Source organism: Carassius gibelio, chromosome B2 (assembly GCF_023724105.1).
Source record: "Carassius gibelio isolate Cgi1373 ecotype wild population from Czech Republic chromosome B2, carGib1.2-hapl.c, whole genome shotgun sequence".
Taxonomy (NCBI): domain Eukaryota; kingdom Metazoa; phylum Chordata; class Actinopteri; order Cypriniformes; family Cyprinidae; genus Carassius; species Carassius gibelio.
Genome location: NC_068397.1, coordinates 20527730 through 20548049, shown reverse-complemented (window position 1 = coordinate 20548049; position 20320 = coordinate 20527730). Strand labels below are relative to the sequence as shown.

At 35.8% G+C, this 20320-nt stretch overlaps 1 protein-coding gene across 1 annotated transcript in view; it reads left to right on the top strand.

Annotated features, from left to right (window-relative positions):
• Positions 1 to 20320, top strand: part of LOC127951700 (beta-1,4-galactosyltransferase 2) — a 98425-nt gene that overhangs the window by 33031 nt on the left and 45074 nt on the right. Inside the window, exon 3 of the mRNA XM_052549739.1 lies at positions 9880 to 10115. Coding sequence (XP_052405699.1) covers positions 9880 to 10115 — 236 coding nt within the window. The remainder of the gene's footprint in view (positions 1 to 9879; positions 10116 to 20320) is intronic.

Here is a 20320-nt window from a genome sequence, read left to right as displayed (position 1 = left end):
TGTGTATGTAGTAGATTGTGATTAATACAAAAGAGTGATGATCAGGTCAACACAAAGAAGTATAGAAATTCTACATTGATTTAAGAAAACTGTGCTGGTATCGGATTGGATTAGTATCAGCAAATACTCAGAAATTTCTGGATCGGATCGGATCGGTTCTGAAAAAATTGTATCGTTGCACCCCTAGTGTTAAGTACATTCAGTGTTTACACTTATAAAAGTTGCTGAGTGGGCCTTCGATGTGTGAGAGGATGCTTGGCAGTGCCTGAAAAGGATGTTTTCCTGTATTGAACAAAAGATGTGGTGTATGTGAAGTGAGTCTTACGATTCACTTAGAGAAGACAGTGAATATGGCACCTTTTCATTACAGAAATAGTGCTGGTGGTAAGTGATGATTGACATCAACTGAAGCTTTATGGCTGCTTCTGTGAGAAATGGCTCAGCACACTGCAGTGTAAGGGATAATATACAGTCAGCTGCTTCCCTTTGTCGTTTATTTTGCAGTGATGACCGGCTGACTGCACAATGTCCTGCTATTATAGGGCTACTCAACCATAAATATGTGGATGTGAAGTTTGAGTTTGAATTATTGTATCACTTTTATACCTGTATGCTGTTGCAAAGCAAAGAAAAAACATTGTTTCTAATTTAATAAAAAATGTTTATTACGTAAATTATTTTATGATATTGTGTTATGTATGTTATCCCAAATCTTCTGTCAAGAAAAAACTAGTCCATAACACTATGTACAAAATAATCGTTCAAGCATTAAAATGACCATTATTCGCACATAAAATGAATAGTGTTATATTAATACTGATTTAGATTCTGTTTCCCTACACTCTCAAACTACTTAAAATGTGATCTGTATGCATACTATGCATGTTGTGCAATAAATACAATATAAGTCTTCCAAATAGTCTTTCCTTTTTGCAAAATTCACCATTGACATTGAAATACTGTTGGCTATTGACATGATTTGTCTAAATCTGATGATTTTTGTAAAATCATTTGATTTTGACTCATCCCTTTTATTTAAAAAAAATTATAGTTTAAAGTCTGAAATGTTAAGTTTCTAAATTTTTTTAACTTTATTTTGTCAACTTTATATTACATTGTCACCATAGATGTTGTTCTTGTTTCAGAATGACATTGCAACCTAAAATACATATACTTATATTCTAATATCAGAATTTCAGCTGCTGATTTTAGAAAAAAAAAATTTTCATTGGTCCGGAGTTTGCAGGTGTGAATTTTTTCCTATATAAAATGAACATCATTGAATCAGTAGTTAGATTTCTCCATTGTCTTTTGGTCAGTATTCGCAGAACATTTTCAAATCCTTTTTTTTCCTTCAAATCTAAGTTTGTAATGTTGTAATTCACCTCATAGCTGGTCTGTCTGTTTCATGTCATACAACTCTTAAATGAAAACATTTTTTGAAAAAAAAAATAAATATATATATATATATACTTCCAGAACCAAGGCCACTGAAAAAAAGGTGGATGCTCGATAAGTAAAATCAAAACTAAACAGCATCAAAACACCATGAGTAAGTATCAGGAAAAAGCAGCCGGTCAGTATGGCTCTATGTTTTAAACATTATCATAATGTCTGACATGATTTGTAAGCGATTCCAAAATGTCAGATGTTCTAGTATGTCGATTGTTTGATAAGAGAGATCTTATTAATATCACCTTACATCTCCTTAATGGGTAATCATGCTGTTATCAGTGTGCCTCCCCAGTTATTTAGCATGCCTATTAGTATGTTAATATTTGAAAGCTATCATTTTTAAGCACCTGCTTTGACTTGACGCTGTGTCCCGGTCACAACATAGTTTGCTAGCATTCATCACTCTCAATGTTCCCCAGTGTCTGCTTTACTTATGGATGGCTGACACCAGCACTGAAGGAGCTGCTCCATCAAAGGACTCAGGACTCCAGGATCTGTCAGTGGGTCACCCAAGTCGCTCTGTGAAATGCCAATCGAGTAGCATGACACGTCCGAGGACCAGTCCATTTAGGTTGGCACATGTCAAATAGAGTAGTGAAAGGTAAAACCTTACCCTCTGTGAAAGGTTAATCGCCTCATCTCTGTCCTCCCTTTTGAAGTCGTGCTGCTCTAAACAATGTGTTATTGAGCAGGATGTACTTCTAGAGAGCCATGGACTGTGTTGAGGGCAGACTATGAATTATTGAATCCTGGGACGATAGATGCATTTGGATGACCTATTGTGTCGGTCTGTGTGAAATTTAAAATGTGATGGTCAGATAGAGGGAAGCAGAGCTCAAATACTTTATGCTACGAAAAATGTTACGAAAGAGATTTTAAGCATGCACTGCTTTAAATGCTCAAGTTTTCATTGGTTACCAATTTTATATTTGTCATTATAGTTTTAGTTCTGGGTGTGAATGACCTTAGCTTAATCTGAGTGCAAAAAATGTGACTTGAAACCTGTTCACATTGTCAGATTATGCCTGTTGTATCATCTGCCGTTTAAATGCTTGAGTTCTTTGAAGTCAGGTGGATTCTGATTGGGAGTTCTTTATTATTTTATCATTCATTAACTGGGAAAAAAAAAAAATTCTGAAAGTGATTCCAAAAATATAATTTCTCTGTGTAATTATCATTGTAAGTTGTGGTGTGGACTTCCCTGTTCTCACAGAATTAGAGGGATTATTAAAAATGTATAGTTATCATCCTCGTGAACAGCTTTAAGATTTGTAGGCAGTTGTTTTGAGCGATAACTTGACTCCCATGTAAAGAATTGTAAGCAACAGATGTTAAGGGCTGTTAAAAACTTTTGTGCACTGAAAATCAAAAAACTCTTTAGATAGAAGAAAACAGCCACTTGTGTGGTCTCTGTCACTGTTTTTCTGGTGAAAATTGTCCACATCAGTGCTTTTCTAGTGAATTTATACTTATATTATACATTAAAAAACGAATAAATAAAATCTAATTGTTCTACATTGTTTGTAAAGCATATAGAATTATATAGAATATAGAATATAGAACTTGAGACTTGATTTTTTGTATTAAAATAATGGCAAAAAGGCTGATTGGCCTGAATGTTTCTTCACACCATGACTTTGAACTAGCACCTGCTGAGGTTTAATTAAACATCTGATATGTACAGAGCTGAGTGTAGCTTTGAGAACTGCTCTGCCCTGTAGCAGTTGGTTTTCTGCATGAAAGAGGTGTGTGGAACAGCTGGTCTGCTACAGTCTGGTGTTTCCAGACTGTAGCAGGCATCAACCGAGATGGTGTTTCAAGCATCTGATGGAAATGTTACGCCCCTCGACATATGCTGTTATGGCGTGTTTCAGTCAGAACACCGGCATGACAGGACAAAAACTATAAAACCCATTACAAGCGAGGCTTGTATTTTATTTTGCATCCAGTGGGGACATACCATATTGTCCCAAATATAAGACAATGTTTTTTTCTTGGAAATATATCTGAAAAAACCTGGTCGTCTTATATTCAGGGTCTAGATTTTGAATTGTCAATAATACAACCACAACAATATGTGGCGCCAAAAAACGCATAAAAAGAGTGTGCCATGAGTTACGTAATGGAATGTGTGTTGTAAAGTTCGCGAGTGAAAACAGAGTGAAAATTATAGAAAAAGAAAATGATTTCTGCCGCATGAGTCGTGACCATCATTATTAGCCTTATGGGACCAAAACATTCTCTGTAAGTTATTTAAAACATTAGACAGTACCCAGATTGGAAGACTACAATAAGATTTGACCTCTACTGTTAATAAAATTTTGGTAGGCTAATATGAGATACATTTTACCAGTAGGCTATTTACCATACTTTCAAAACAAAAATTACAATAGGAAAAATATGCAATATGAAAATTATTTAAGAAAAAAATATGTTTTACAGAGAGAGAGAGAGAGAGAGAGAGAGAAAGCAAGATTTGGATTTCAAAAGCCTTTTTCCAAAAGGTACATCTGAAAAAAGGGGGGTCGCCTTATAATCAGGGTCTTCTAACATCCGGGTCAATACGGTAATTACTGATTATAATGACTTATACTGTCTTTTTACGCGTTGCGTTCGAGTGGCAACCTCCCGCTCTCTCTCGTGAGGCCAATAAGGAAGTGACTAAAACTGCAATTCATCGCCTGGCCGCTTGAGGCTGGCTGCAAAAGGGAGTCAGTCCCATAGACTCCCCAAGTTAAAATGCCCAACTTTACAGCAGAAAAAAAACATGTTTACAGCCTGGTTCAAAAAATGATTTTGGTCTATATTGCTAATTTTGCCCTTCATGACAACTGTGAGGGGGGTGAACGAGGAACGGCCGGCAGATTCAACGAAGGAGCGGCCGGGGGTTTGGCAACCACATGTGATGACCCTGGGCTGGACTCTGCTTCCTCCACAGTGAAAGCCATTCACTGTTGTGAAGTTAAAATATTTCCTCAGTGACCAGCAGGGATCAGCTCCAGGCATGACGAAGTGATATTGTGCTCTTTTGGAAGGCCAAACAAAGTAGTTTCACCTGCACAATGAAACACGTCATCTTCTCCAAAAAATGACGGCGGCAACAGTGAGAATAAATGGTATGCCTTCTTTCTTTGCGTTAACATTTGGGTGGCGTTTTGCAAATCTTTACACATAGTGACGTAGAGATGTGGGGGCGTGTTTAAATGAACCATTTTACGGGGGTGTAGACATGTCTTAACTTTGATAAAGAATATCTCTTTGGATTTGAGATTTGGAAATTTACAGATATTCTTTACACACCAAGAGCTTGTAACACTCCGAAGAAAAAGGAAAAATTGAAATTGCTTCATATGACCCCTTTAAAATGTCTGTTGGAAGGCATGAAATAAAGGAAAAATGTCTTAAAAAAAAAAAAAAAACTAATTTTTATTCGTAAATACACGAGGCTGCTTTTATTTTGTCAAATATAAGTAAAAGCAGTAATATTGTGAAGTATTATAACAATTTAATAACTGGTTATATTTTACTATATATATATATTAAAATTTAATTTATTCTTGTGATGGCAAAGCTGTCTTCAAAGCCAGTATATCATATTTTTTTTTTTTAAATCATTCTTGACTTGGTGCTCAATAAACATAGTTTATTATGTTTATATTTAATGTTTATGCCTTTTGATCAGTTTGCTGAATATAAGGCAAGGCTATTTGTATAGAAAATTTAATACACAGTGGTAATTCAGAAATAAAATACAGTGATTAACAGAAATAAAATAAAATATAGTAATCATAGATTGTTTCATAAGAAATATAAATATTAAAAAAGTGTGAAGTAAAAATGTAAAAAAAAAAAAAAAAAAAAAACACTTTCTGATGTTTCATAATATGTTTAATCCAAATTTGTATCCAAATTCATTAATTCATTGTTACAAAAAGAATAATAATTTGTAAAAAAAATAAAAATAATCATCACTGTTAATACATTGCTAAATATTCTATATATCTTCTAGCTCAAGTGGCATCTCAAATTTTGGAGACATTCATTATAGCTGTCTCCTCCTTCCCACTCCCCCTTAGTCATGTTCCCTCAGCCCATTTCTCTGTGTCTTTCTCTCTTTTTTTGTCTCTCCGACTATTCGCCTCCAGTTCTGTCCTCCCACTTTCTCTCTGTCATTCCTCCCCACCTTCAATCTTTCTACTGCTTTACTTCTCATGGCTCTCAGCGTGCAGTGTTATGCTCAGTGACTCCTCCATCTGTTCCTCTTTTCCTCTTCCTCTCCCTCTCTCTCTCTCTCTTCTGCTTCAGTGGTCACTTGCAGCCACGTGGCTCTGCTGTGTAGTTCACAGGGCGGCCAACACTCTATCACCATATAGCTGGAGACAGCCATAGAACACGGGAATGACCCAGGGTGTCTTAAAAACATTTGCTGTGACTAATCTCACTTTTCATCCACTCTTGACTAAATGGCCCCCACAAAAACGCACCATGGTCCAGTGATGATATCAGATGGAAAACTCTGATACTTTGATATATTTTGAAAGTTTAAATGACTAAATGATACCATGTTAAAGTCTAGGGGTTTTCACGATGAATTACATAAACATAAACATCTTTTAAACTCGCACTAGCAGAATAAATGAATCATGGCTGATTGATAGTATTAGGATGGTACTGTACTTGTCAAAAACAATGTTACTTTGTGTTATCGGTTGTTGGATTCAGTCCATTTTATATTCCACTTTTTGAATTTAAAGGGATAGTTTACCAAAAATTATTTACTTTCATCTTGTTCCAAACCTGTATGGCATTTATCTTTCTGCATAACACAAGATAAAGTAATTTCAAGAGTGTTTCAACTTCTGTCTTTACAATGAAAGTCAGTGTGGTCCAAAACAACACTGGACACCACCAACTTGTATTGTATGTAAAAATAAATATTATATATATATATATACAAAAGGAAAATCATAATTTGAAACGAAAAGGCAAAGCACTCTCACTGCAATGCATACTCCCCCCTCTTTGATCAGAGTTTTTAGTGTCTGGCTAAAAGCCCTGTGCTAAAGGTTACAGCCGGTGGAGGATGTTCTCACTGTTTGGATTTGAGCATCACAGCAAGTGTCAAAGTAAAGAGAAATAATTGGATTGTGCTTGAACCCCGTTTAAATTAAGTAGATTTTACAGAATCTACAAATCTCCTGTCTGAACAGGAAAAAGCCTGACCTTGCCTCCAACTATGACTCAGTGGGTGACATTTGTGTGCTGGTGAAGTAGTGCTTTGGACAGGATTTGTTTCTCTTACTCCCTTCCTCTCAGTACTGTTCGTTACTCTCCATTCTTTTTTGCCTCTCTCTCCCTTTCTCCCATTCTCCAGCTGCCTACAGTATTATTTGTGGTGATGTTGCGTAACTTTGTTGGCAGTTGGCCTGAGAGCCATGATAGAGCTCTGCAGGGGTCAGGAGAAATTGTGATGGAAATAGAGAGAATTAGAGAGAGAAAACCAATAAGCGAGTGTGTGTGGCCAAGAGATCCAGGTAATAAACCCTTTGTGCTTAGAGGCACCTACAGTACAGTATATTACAGTTTCATTGGGTTTATCCCTCATGGTGGCCTGGCTTATATTATATAATGCTGTGTTGGATGCACTTAATCAAAGTCCCTCTAAGGCAGGCCTTGGCGGCCATCTTGGTAATGTGGTTTTCAATAGGTTTGGGAATTGGGAAAAACCAAAGACCTGTGTGGTGTGTGACGGTAGTGTTCCAATCATATATTTGAAATCAGCAATAGTGTAAATCATAGTAAATAATAATACTAAAACTAATAATATTGTAATATAATTATTTATTGTTTTCAGTTGAGCATTATAATTAATAAAGTCCTAATAATAAATATACTGTAAATATACTTTTTCCTAAGGTATACATTCCAAGTAATTTCAGATACTTTCACATTCAAAAGAAGAATAATAATAAACCCCAAATATTTAAAGACTAATAATAAAGCCATACCTTGATCCTTGTAAAAATCTCTTTACCCTGACTCTTGGAAATTGACTGAAGCTGAGACTACGCTGCAACAAGAATGTTATGAGGAGGCAGCAGAAGAACCGGTTGTTGTTTACCTCCCCCAGTCTTATCAATGGCCTCAGTCATTTGCGATCAGAGTGGATGGAACACTCTGCATGAGAGCAGGTGTTCAGATCGCAACGTATTCATTGCTCTAGACCATTTTCTCTCCTCCACACATGCCACTTGACTGCTTGCCTTACTCATATACAGCACACTGCTAATTAGAAGTAGCTGGATCCAATGAACCTTTGTAGAGATCACTTCAAAGAGACCTTTGGAGAGATAGAGGGGATTGGCACACAGTGACGCCAGGAGCTTGCAATTAGGTTGGTGGCTGCATCTCATAAAAAGTGGAAACAGCAAGCCTTTTTTTCTTCCGTTCTATCTCTCTGTGTCCGTGAGGAGCAGTCAATTACAGCTTATTTATGGAATCAATCCAAGTGAGCTCAGGATGATGATGATAGCAGAACACCACAGAAGCGTAATGTCATTATAAACATCGTCGTGGTCAACATATCTGATTGAATGAATGCTAGAAATAAACACACTGATCTTGCATTCAGAAGGTTCTCTAAGGGCAAGTACCTTTATCCCCGGATGTCTCAATTACATCCGCAAACAGCCGTGCTGTACCCTGCTGACCTGCTGCTGCTTAGTTTAATAATGTGGCTGATAGGAAAACGAGCACAGGTGCAGCAATAGGCCTTGCATAAAATCAACTATAAATGTATTTTTAACCGGACCTGTCCTCTGCCTCCCGAAATAGAGTACCAGACTGTGAGATGTTTACACAAAGCTGCTGTTCTTTGCATCTAAATTGATGTGACGGTACCTGAATAGCTGCTGTTGCTGCCAAGGTCAGCTCAATTACTATAAGTTCCATCACTTCCAGGAGTCGAGGGGTCAGATTTCACTGTGGTGCTTGATGTGTGTCTTTTATAACTGCTGTCCGTGACCTATCTATACTTTACATTTACATTTATTAATTTATCTGACGCTTTTATCCAAAGCGACTTACAATTGCTATATATGTCTGAGGTCGCACGCCTCTGGAGCAAAAAAATCCACGTATTTTCATGTATTTTCATGACTGATAAACAGTACATGGTAATATTTTATTTAAATAAATTATAAAATAAAGTCTTTTTAAAATGCTTCAGGAGAATTGACATCACAACACTGTAACATGTTTAAAAATATTGCTCACTCAAGGCCGCAGTGTGTGACGCTGTTTCGTTGAGAAAGCAAAACTAATTTGTTTGGCTTTCCAAAAGAGGACACGACTAGAAATCATGTTAATATCATGTTTATAATGGGTTTTATGTTTATGTCTCGTCGCTCCGGCCAGACAGGGTGTCACAATATGTTAAGGTGTGTAACATTTCCATCAGAGCATACCTCGCTTTTCAGACCGATGAGCCTTGTAAAAATCGACACGTTTCAGAAGGGGGGGGGGCGGGGGGCATAGAGGAGAAACAATAATGTACAGTATGTGGAAAATAATGTTTTTTAACCTTAAACTGCATAAACACATTTCATTACACCAATTAATTTTCTTTTTAGCAGCATCATATGACCTATTTAGGAACTTGCCTTGATTTGATTTCTTAACAAGTTTAATTATTTGGTCAATTTAGCTTTGTTTTCTACCCTCAGCTATTAGCCAGTCAGCTTTCAGACCACTTGAAATCCTTTACGGACCCCAGTTTAGGAACGTTTGCTGATTTACAGATAATGGAAAAAGCTTGCTTGATAAAAGAAATGGAATCTTCCTTAAATGTTAGCACAGTTGTGTGAATTCTACAATTGTTTATCTTATATTTTCCTTCATTACCATATTTGATTTAGTAACATAGCTGATTTGCTATGCGTTAGATTTTTCTAGACATACTGAATCTTTATGATCAGATGAGAAAACATCATGCTGTTTCCTAAAAATGGCCCTCCATACATATTCAGTAGCAGCACAGACTCCTTCGCTAATGAGTGTTGTAGAAGTCCCTGCGGCCAAAACTACGTCAGTTCACAAGCAAACAGGGATTAGATCATGGCTAGGTGTAGACACGAAATCTCTTACTGCTAAGACTCATTCAAAGACTTTGTGTGAACATGTAATCAAGCCTCAGTCTGCTTTATTGACTGGTTTTCTCAACTTAAGATGTTAGGATTAATGAAGAGGTATAGAGACTCAAAGAAGAGTTTTTTTGCACTCCCTCTGCTGGACAGACAGTTAGTGGTGATTATATTGTTATTGTAATGATCTAACTGTAACAACCATTCTCAATTTCACTCTGCTTCAAGTAATGCTGTTGAAACTTCTCATAAAGTCTCACTACCCCTCTTTTCTGCTCTGCAGTGGGACGTCTCCTCATCGAATTCAGCTCCCTGATAACCCTCGAGCGGGTGCAGAGAGAGAACCCTAATGTGACAGAAGGGGGTAAATACACTCCTCCGGACTGCCGGCCAAGACAAAAGGTGGCCATCATCGTCCCATTCAGACACAGAGACAACCACCTTAAATATTGGCTTCACTACCTGCACCCAGTCCTGCGCAGACAGAAGATCGACTATGGGATCTTTATCATCAACCAGGTTTGTGTCCATATGTGTGTTTGTGTAGGACACTTTCACACTACAGCTTTTATTTATAAAAGTTTAGCCAAAAATGAAAATTCTGTCATTAATTATTGATTCTCATATTGATCCAAACCCGTAAGACCATTAAAGTTAAGGTTGAACCAATGATGGACTATTTTAACTATGTCATAACTACATTTCTGGGCCTTGAACATGTCAGTTGCGATTCTGTTTATGCAGCATCTGAAAGCTTTCAGATTTCACCAAAAATATCTTAATTTGTGATAAACAAAGGACTTACGGATTTGAAATTACATGAGGGTGAGTAATTAATGACAATTTTCCAATAATACAGACATGGCTGTTGATATTTACTTCAACATCTGGCAAAATACTACAAGACGAGCAACATGTGTGGGTTGGGGGTGGTGGTCAGGATTGAACTCTGATTTGCACCGAGCAATCGAAGCATTTGTGTAAACAGCTGGAAGCTTTGCTGCTCTTCCACCTCCCCCTCTTACATCAGTCTGTTGTTCTATCTGTGGAGTGACCCTGGAGGGGCGGCGGAGATGTTCAAGGCCATGAGAAATCATTAGCCTGCTTGCCACATTGTTGTCTGTATAGGCCGGTTGTTTGGGTTAATGAGAGAGATCAAAAGTTTGCAGCTATCCATCTTCAAAGTTTGCAGAGTAATGATGTGAGCTGTCGAGCAGTGAGTGCTGAGAGATCTGTCTATGGAGTAACAAACCAGGCCAAAGGGTCTGTAATGGATGGAGCATCGGCTGAACTCTGGCCTGAGGTTACCTTCCTTTCTTAGAGGCATCACATCACTAAATGCAGGTTAAATAAGCAACAGATTGATGTTTGACTTATGAACTTTTTTATCTTTGAGATTTAAAACCACTGAACAGAGACAATAAAACTACCCTTTTTAACTGCAGTCTTTGCTATCCATGTGACAGTTGGAGTTAATTTAAAATGCAAAGCAAATGGATCTTCCTCAGACTCAGCTTTATAGATTACTGCAAATGATTTTAGCTAGCACTGTCAATCGATTACGAATTACAATCAAATGAATTGCAGGATATGCTGATTAGTTAGTAAATTACTCACAATAAACATCATAAATTAATATTTGCTAAATATTTGCAAAATTTAAAAAAAGCCCCCAGATGAGAATGTCATAATACATAAATTATGTTGTGTACTGTTGAATAATTAAAAAATGGTTAAGTCAGTATGTTTTATTTACATATAATTGAACATACAGTAAGAATACCACTGGCTTGCCATCCGCAGAAGTCCATTGTGTTATTAATTTTGTCAGTATATCTAAGGTAGACTTGCATTTCCTCTGTACTTCTTTTGAAAAAGTTGGTCTATACCAAAGAGGTAACATATACACAACCACTCAATAGTTGGGAGTCTGTCAATTTTTTTATTTATTTTTTCTTATTCTCACCTAGCCTGCATTTATTTGATATAAAACACAATAAAAACAGTAAAATTGTTAAATACTAATTTAAAATAACGCTTTGTTATTTTTAAATGTTATTTATTCCTAAAATTGCTTAAAATAATGAATTAAGAGTTCAAAAGAATAGCCGTTATTTTAAATCTTTTTTTGTACCATTGTCTTTATTGCTTTTATTTTTATTTTTTGATCAATTTAATACATTAACATTTTTTATTCTCTTTAACCTTTGCAATTCATAATCCTTGAGAGGTATAACTACAATGCATTATTAAATTAAATAGTGTTAAATTACCAATTAAATTGTGCAGTCTAGTGCTTTTTTTACATTTCTATTTATTTTCTAATTTCTAATTTTTGTTTTTCATTTTTAATTTAAATGTTTTAAAGTGTAAGTTTTTTTAACTTTTCATTTTAATTATTTCAGCTTTTGAAAAGTATTGACAATTTAAAAGAACAATAATGACACTTAGGTGTGCAAATGCTATTTATATCATTAACTTAATGTGTTATAGTCTAATGTTTATTAAAACATTTACTTAAAAAAAGTTTTTCTGTAAAACTCATTGTATTTTTTGAAGCCTGTCTCATATCAAACAAATCTCTTCTTCTGACTCAACACTTGTAAAGTCAGGCCTTAAAAAACTTATGCTAACATTCATGGAAAGGTGTTGTTTGCACGTCTGTTTAGTTTGCTCAAGCAGTGCTGCCAAATTGTGTTGAGAGTGTCTCATCAAAAATGTAAAATGTGTAGCTAGTTATTTGCGCTGTCAGAGCTGAGAAGTGAGGAACACACACCATCTGCACATACACTCTCAGTAGTGACATTAAGCGCTCTGCGTTTTCATTACGCAAGCAGTAACAGGAAATTTCCTCGCTCAGCTCTGTGTATCTGAACAAAATAATCTATAAGGCCAGTGTTTTGCTCATTGCTCAGTACAAGCTGTTTGCTAAATGAGGGCATTTCTGTATGTTGGAGTAGATGGTACTGTACATCCAGGGGACACACAAACCAAAAGACCCTTTTGATTGTGAAAGAACTGCATGCATTATACAACAAAAAATTGTTTCTCTCCATTTTGACTTTGTTTCTCTCCATTTTGACTTGGGGAAGTCGTGGCCTAGTGGTTAGAGAGTTTAACTCTAGTCTCGGGCCAGCAAAACCACGACTTAGGTGCTCTTGAGCAAGGCACTGAACCCCCAACTGCCCCCCCGGGCGCCGCAGCATAAATGGCTGCACACTGCTCCGGGTGTGTGTGTTCACCGTGTGTGTTCAATGCTGCGTGTTCACTTCGGATGGGTTAAATGCAGAGCATGAATTCTGAGTATGGGTCACCATACTTGGCTGTATGTCATGTCACATTACTGACTTGAAGTGCCATTTAAAAATCCATTGGGTTTATAATTTAACACATAACATGATACATTCTATTTCAGCTGAAGAAAGCCTTTTTCAAACAGTTACTTTATAATTCATCATCTAAGACATTTTAGTTTACCTAAAATGAAATCTGCCAAGTAAAGTCTGCCTCAGACATATTCAGATGGCCAATTCCACAAGCATTTCTTATCACGTTGTTGCTAAAGAATCCATGGCAATCTTCCTTGAGCATCTTTTATTCAACTGGCTGGCAGAATAGAAAAATAATTTCTGGATTTTTAAAAATTATTTGAACAAGTACAAAAAAAAAAACTAGTTTATTGCCTGTTTGTCATTTTGCCATAGCTATATCCATTTTTTTTTCAACTTTCTCTTCCTATAAAAAAGTTTTATTTCCTTTTGAAAGCATAATAAAACTGACCAAATTGTACTGTTCTCCCAAAAATTATAATTTTGTCATCATTCACTCATTCTTGTGTAACTCTAAACACATTTGAATATTTTCTTTTGTGAAACACAAAATATTTGTATTTAATTTTATTTTTTAAATGTTAAAACCTCACCGGACCCTACTGACTTTCACTGTATAGACAAAAGTAGTTCTTTAAAATATCTTGTTTTTGACAGAAGAAAGAAACTCATGTGTTACTTTTCTAAACTTGAAAGATGGTATAAAATCACAACTTTATGAAAATGTGTTTCTATTAAATTCCTCAGGCATTGCGTTTTAATGACAATCCTCCTTTTTACCACATTAATAAGGAACTGGAGGTGTATAGAAATCTTTATTTCTTTTTTCTTGCGCTTGATTCACAGCTAATAAAATACGGTCTCATTAGATTGAAGAATTATTTTAAAATTGCCCTTTACGGCAATAGTTTTCCCCTTTAAACATTCACATGTTCAAATGCGATTTGCATTACCACAGAGAGGCTGCCATGCATACTCCTTCGCTTTAAGCAGCTAAAGTTACAGATCAGTGCATCTTATGAGGACGATGCATCATTGCCGTGACCTCTGCTGCTTGCTGTTAAACTCAAATTGCTTGAATCTCGCCGGATCTCATCCACTTAATTCAAAGGACAAACACTGAGTTCAGCCAGGTTTTCTCTTAAAGATTTACACACACGTGCTACCTACAGTATGTCAAGTCATTCCTCATCAGTTTCACCCACTAGAAAGCACACTGTATAATAAAAAATAAAAAGCATATAAGGCAGGTCAGTAAGGACTCTTTCGTCTCGCCCCCCCTCCTCTTCCACTCTCACAATTTCCACAGGATGACAGTTGGGAGTACTTCATGTATCATGCTCACTAGAGTGTTAAATGATTTTAAGTGTGGCCGTTTTACCAGGGACTGGGGGAGGCGTGCTAATTCCTCAGATCTTTGGGCTGCCGGATAAGTGCTGCCAAGTCCCAAGGGTGTTGTATTGGTGGGTTTGGAAGGATGTAGCAGTGGGACAATCCTATTTCTTATCTCAGTCAAAGAGGTTTGACACACTGACTTAAGTTTAAGGTAGTTTGCTTGTGCATAAATCAGTTTTTTATTCACCTTAAGCATCACAGAAGATATATGAAAGCATGACGTTCTTTGGCTGTTGAATAGAGAGTATGACTAGTTCATTGACAAACTAGACTATAGACAAACTAGACTGTAGACTGTACCTGTCAATTGGAGAAGTTGCGTATCATTTTATTATCTGTAAATCTTTTGTCTTTAGATTTTAATGAGGGATGTTTTTATTGAGGATCTCAGACAAACTCTGTGAGAAAAAATGTGACTCAAATGTATTGCCTGAAAAGCATTGCTTCTTCAGCAGCACCGCCTTCAACAGTAAATTTAAAGACAATTACCGCTGTACTTCAGATCACCTGCTGGGAGCAATATTCTCATTGTAAGCATAATCCTTATAACTCCCTTGTGTGAACTCTTTGTGATTTTGTGCAATTAAAGAAACGTATGTATCTGAAATGATAGATATTTTGTCATTTTGAATATGTGCCAGCTACCATAATAAAGGGCTGCAATGCTATTTTTGAGTTATTTGACTATGTGCAGATTGACTTTTTTGGCAGTTTTCCTTTCTTTGGGCAGTTTTTAAAAGTGTCTGAGTGGGATCTGGTGACCCTAAACAAACAATAATCTGTAAATTGTCATTTGATCGTGCAAATATAGTTCTGATAAATATTCTATATCTATGATATCTATTCAAAAGTTTGAGGTCTCAGATTTTTTTGTGTGTATGTTTTTGAATATTCTTCTGCTCACCAAGGCTGAATTAATTAGATAAAAAATACAGTAAAAAATATTAATTTTGTGAAATATTATTACAAATTAAAATAGCATTTAAGTACATGTTAAATGATATATGTTTTCATTTTAATATGTTTTAAAATGTAATTTATTGCTTTGAAGTTTTAGTTTTTTTTAAGTCCAATAATCATAAAAATCATTATAATTCTAAAAACGTACAAAAGAGAGAATAAAATAAATAAGCCTACTTCATAAAAAAAAAAAAACAATACTAACCTCAAATATTTGGACAGCATTTCATAAAATTATAGATTGATAAATAGTGTCTCCTGAATGCAGCTTCATGTTCAATTTATATAAACGAATCCTTATATTTTCAACAGTATCATTCAAATGAATCCTTTTATTTCCGACTGTATCATTTAAACCTATAGGGCACGACTCATTATTCATTCTCAGAAGGTTCCCCTTGAATGCAATAAATATTCAAGCCTGCCTGTTCTTTCTTTCTCAACCTTCAGACATCCTCCAACTCTCTTTCAGCGCACATAGGGGGCCTCTAGCCGCCTCCTCCTGCTTCACAAGCTGATTGTTGCCATGTCTGGTTATGATAGCTCTGCGCTGGGTAGGACGACGACTGTGTCTCGGTAGGGATTGCCAGGGACACAGGCCAATGTTTCCCTGCCTCCCATCATGCAGATAGTGTTCACTGGACAACTTCCCAGATGCACAGAAAAAGTTAATAACTGTAAACCTGTACTCAATAATACAACACGATGGGCGTCTGTTCATTTGAAGAGATGATTTAGCACAACTTAGTTTGATGATTTTTACAGATGTCCATGTACAAATTACCCTCTTTGAGCCCTGAGTTGCAATTTACTTCATGTTTCATGTATCGACAAGAACGTTTAAAGTCTGTATTAATGTTAAAATTATGCTAATAACAAACATGCATTATGCAGAAAGATATTTAGTGTAAAAACACAAAACTTTTACAAGAAACTTAATGCATTAACGCTTAAAAATGACAAAATTATTCACAAATTTTTGATATATAGCTAGTCCTAGTTTAATTTCATCAGTTGCATAAGGCTTTTTATTTTATAAATGCAGTGATACCAAAGGCTGTAACAAAGCCAACATTCAGGTATCGATACAAACCTCTGCAGGATTTAATGTGTCCTATCAAGTTCATGTTTTTCAGTTATGCATTTATCATGCAGGATTGATTGATCCTAAGGGCATTTGGGGATGTGGGATATTTATGATGTGGCACTGCCGTCAGCACCGACCTTTCAGATGCCGTGTCATCACAGCAGCATACCAGCGTGTCATTTCCTGCTCTGTTCTTTTTCCTCCACCTGCCTGCCTCTTGCTTATGTGGGGATAAATAAGGACTGAGAGTGTATTTCTCATTATTTGTTTGCAGAGAGGGAAAATCCAGCTCAGACGGATTGGATGTCCAAGCCAGTGTTGAGCCAACAGGGAAATAGCTGAACATGTTATTGCATGTCACTCACTTGGCAACAGCAGGCCCTCTTCCTGTTGTGTTTGTGTCATTGTTTTGTGCTGTCTGTTGTTCTAGTGTCGGGGTGAGTGCAGTATTGTATGCTGTCATTTTAATGAGATTAGATGCAATTTCTAAGATTTTCAGTCAAACGGCTGCCAGCTTGGTAGATCCGTGAGGAGGGAGAAGAGTGCTTGGTTTGAGTTTGACATGGACGCGTTGTGTCTAATCTTCTGTTGTGATTAAAGTCCAGTTCCCATGGCCACTACAGATCTCAGACACTCCTACACTGCACTGTTTGTTGAAGACAGGCAATCTATGATTCAGTCTATTAGATATTGTTCGGATTGTAGAAATGCTGATATTTCAGTGAATGTACAGCACTCCTTTATTAAATCTTATGCATTTTAACAGTTAAAGGCAAAACAAAATAAAACATGCATTAGATTTAAAATGATTTTTTTATCATATGAATCTTATTATTATTATTATTATTATTATTATTATTATTATTATTATTATTATTATTATTATTACATTATTTCATACAAAATATGCTGTTGTTTTCAAAAAGTGTATCAGATTTCAAAAAAAATATTAAGTATCACAGCTTTTTTAAACATTAATGATAACAAGAAATCTTTCTTGAGCATCAGATTAGCATAATAGTTTTTGAAAGATCATGTGACACTGAAGACAATGTTTGTCTGTTGTTGTTGTTGTTTTTTATTGTAATAATATTTCACAATATTACTATTTTACATGATTTTAAAACAAATTTTGGCTACTCATTTGCTCACTACTTTTTTATTTTGAACAAATGCTATTCTTTTTAACTTCATCATTCTCTTTAAATTCATCAAAGAATCCTGAAAAAAAGTATCACAGGTTCCAGAAACATATTAAGCAGCACAACACTTTCAACACTGAAATACACCAGCATAATTTGTATGATTAAAAAAAAAAAAGTTAACGTTTATTTCTCAAAGATCATGTGACAGTACAGTATCACAGTATTGCATTAATGGCTGATGAAAATTCAGCGCTGCGTCACAGAGATAAATTATATTTTAAAGTATTTTAAATAGAAACCCAATATTAGAAATTGCAATAATATTCCACAATATCAGTGTTGAAAATAAAGACTTGATGAGGATAAAAGACTCCAAAGGTAAAAACTGATCCCAGACTTTTGAATGTATATTCAGCATTCTTGTCAGTGTTATTGGTTGATGAATATTAATGGAATACACCATACAGTAACAGATAGTGGTGTTGAGCTGTATTTAAACTGGATGGTCTAATGCACAAATCTGATATTTTATTTTTGCTCCACCACTTTACGTTCACTTAAGAAAAACACACTTTGTTTACATAATGTATGTAAATATGTGCATTTGACTGTTCTTGCTTGCAGCTGCATTGCCAAGAGCGTTCTTCACAGTGCACATGGTTATACACGTTTAAGTGTTTGAAAACAGTCAAAGAGACTGTATTCTATGGAGCCAAAAGAGTCTCAATAAAGATAAATGCACACACTACATTCACATATGCACACGCAGGATTCATACATGCACACACATGATTCATAAATACACACACAGGATACACAAAAGTGCACAAAATTTACAAATGCACACACAAAATTTAAAAAGCACAGAAGATTCACAAATGCTTACAAAATTCAGAAATGCACACAAAATTCAGAAATACACACACAATTCAGAAATGCAAACAACATTTACAAATGCACTCAAGATTCACAAATGCACAGAACAAGATTCACAAATGTATTTCTGATGCACACACACATATATCTTGATTTACAAACTGCTTGCGGTCTGTGAATTTCACTGCATTTGTGTGTGAATTTTGAGACTCCTCTGACTTGGCTCGACACACAAATGCATGGAATGATCAGCAACCAATCAGATGTCTCCCTTCTTTTAGCCAATCACAAGAACGCACTCCACGTGGTTGTTTACTTATAAGCCAATCACATGAACGTGTTCACACAGCCTATTTATGAAATTGTTTGGAAATACAGATGTTTAGATTACAATTCAGGTTTATTTTTTATTATTTTTTTCAAAATATAAATTTAAAAAAGTCTCAATACATATAGCCCAGACTGTGACTGCAGAAAAAAAGTTAACCATGGATTCATAAATTTGCAATAGGCAATTATTTCATTTTATTGAAATATTTTAATGAAAGTAAAAAAAAAAAATTACACCTTTTTGAATATTTTAAGTATATCTAAATATTCTTTTGGATGCAATATAGAAGTCACTTTAATTATAATATTCGGTCCCTACATGAAGAGAGAGTCAGTGGTCCGCTGAGAGAGGAAAGTGACTCTCCGGCTGCGTGAGGAAAGGGAATCGTTCGCTCAACTTCGCTGGGTGAGGAAAGTGAATCGTTCGCTGAGGAAAGTGAGTCGCTCGCTGCGTGACTCGTGAGGAAAGTGACTCTCCGGCTGCGGAAAGTGAGTCTCTTGCTGCGCAAAGTGGGTGTCCGGCTGCGCAAAGTGAGTCGCCGGCTGCGTGAGGTAAGTGAGTCGTTCGCTAAGGAAAGTGAGTCGTTCGCTGCGTGAGAAAAGTGAATCGTTCGCTGAGGAAAGTGAGTCATTCGCAGATTGAGGAAAGTGAGTCGTTCGCTGATTGGCTATAAGTAAACAATCCCCCACGTGGGGTGCATTCTTGTGATTGGCTCAAACAAGGGAGATATCTGATTGGTTGCAGATCATTCCCTGTTTAAAAAAAAGGCATTTGTGTATCGAGCCAAGTCAGAGGAGTCTCAAAATTCACACACAAATGCAGTGAAGTTCACACACGCAAGCATTTTGTAAATCAAGATATATGTGTGTGTGCATCAGAAATACATTTCTGAATCTTGTCCTGTGCATTTGTGAATCTTGAGTGCATTTGTAAATGTTGTTTGCATTTCTGAATTGTGTGTGCATTTCTGAATTTTGTGTGCATTTCTGAATTTTGTAAGCATTTGTAAATCTTTTGTGCTTTTTACATTTTGTGTGTGCATTTGTGAATTTTGTGCACATTTGTGTATCCTGTGTGTGTGTATTTATGAATTGTGTGTGTGCATGTATGAATCCTATGTGTGCATATGTGAATGTAGTGTGTGCATTTATCTTTATTGATACTCTTTTGGCTCCATAGTATTCAGTGCCACTGAAAATTTAAAATGACTTATATGCTTATATTTTCATAATATAATTTTAGTTTTATTTTGGTTTAATTTAATAGTACAGCACCAGTACTTTAGACATTCCAATCAAAGTAAACTCAGTCCCTTGACCACATTTTCTACCAAAGGCAGATGAAATCTTCATTTTCTTAGGAAGAATATCAAAAAGACAAGTCTGCTTTCATTGAATAACACATTAAAATGTGTCTTCTCTAATATTTCTTCTTAAAAAAGCTCAGAATACCAATTTCACACTCTCTTTCTACCTGCTATTAATAGTAGGACAAGACTGGCTGCTACCCAGTTTCATATAGGTTGTATTGCCCTTTAGAAATGATACATATTTAAATGTTCAGAATTTAAGTATTTATGCCTAGTTTCCTTATACTTTTAG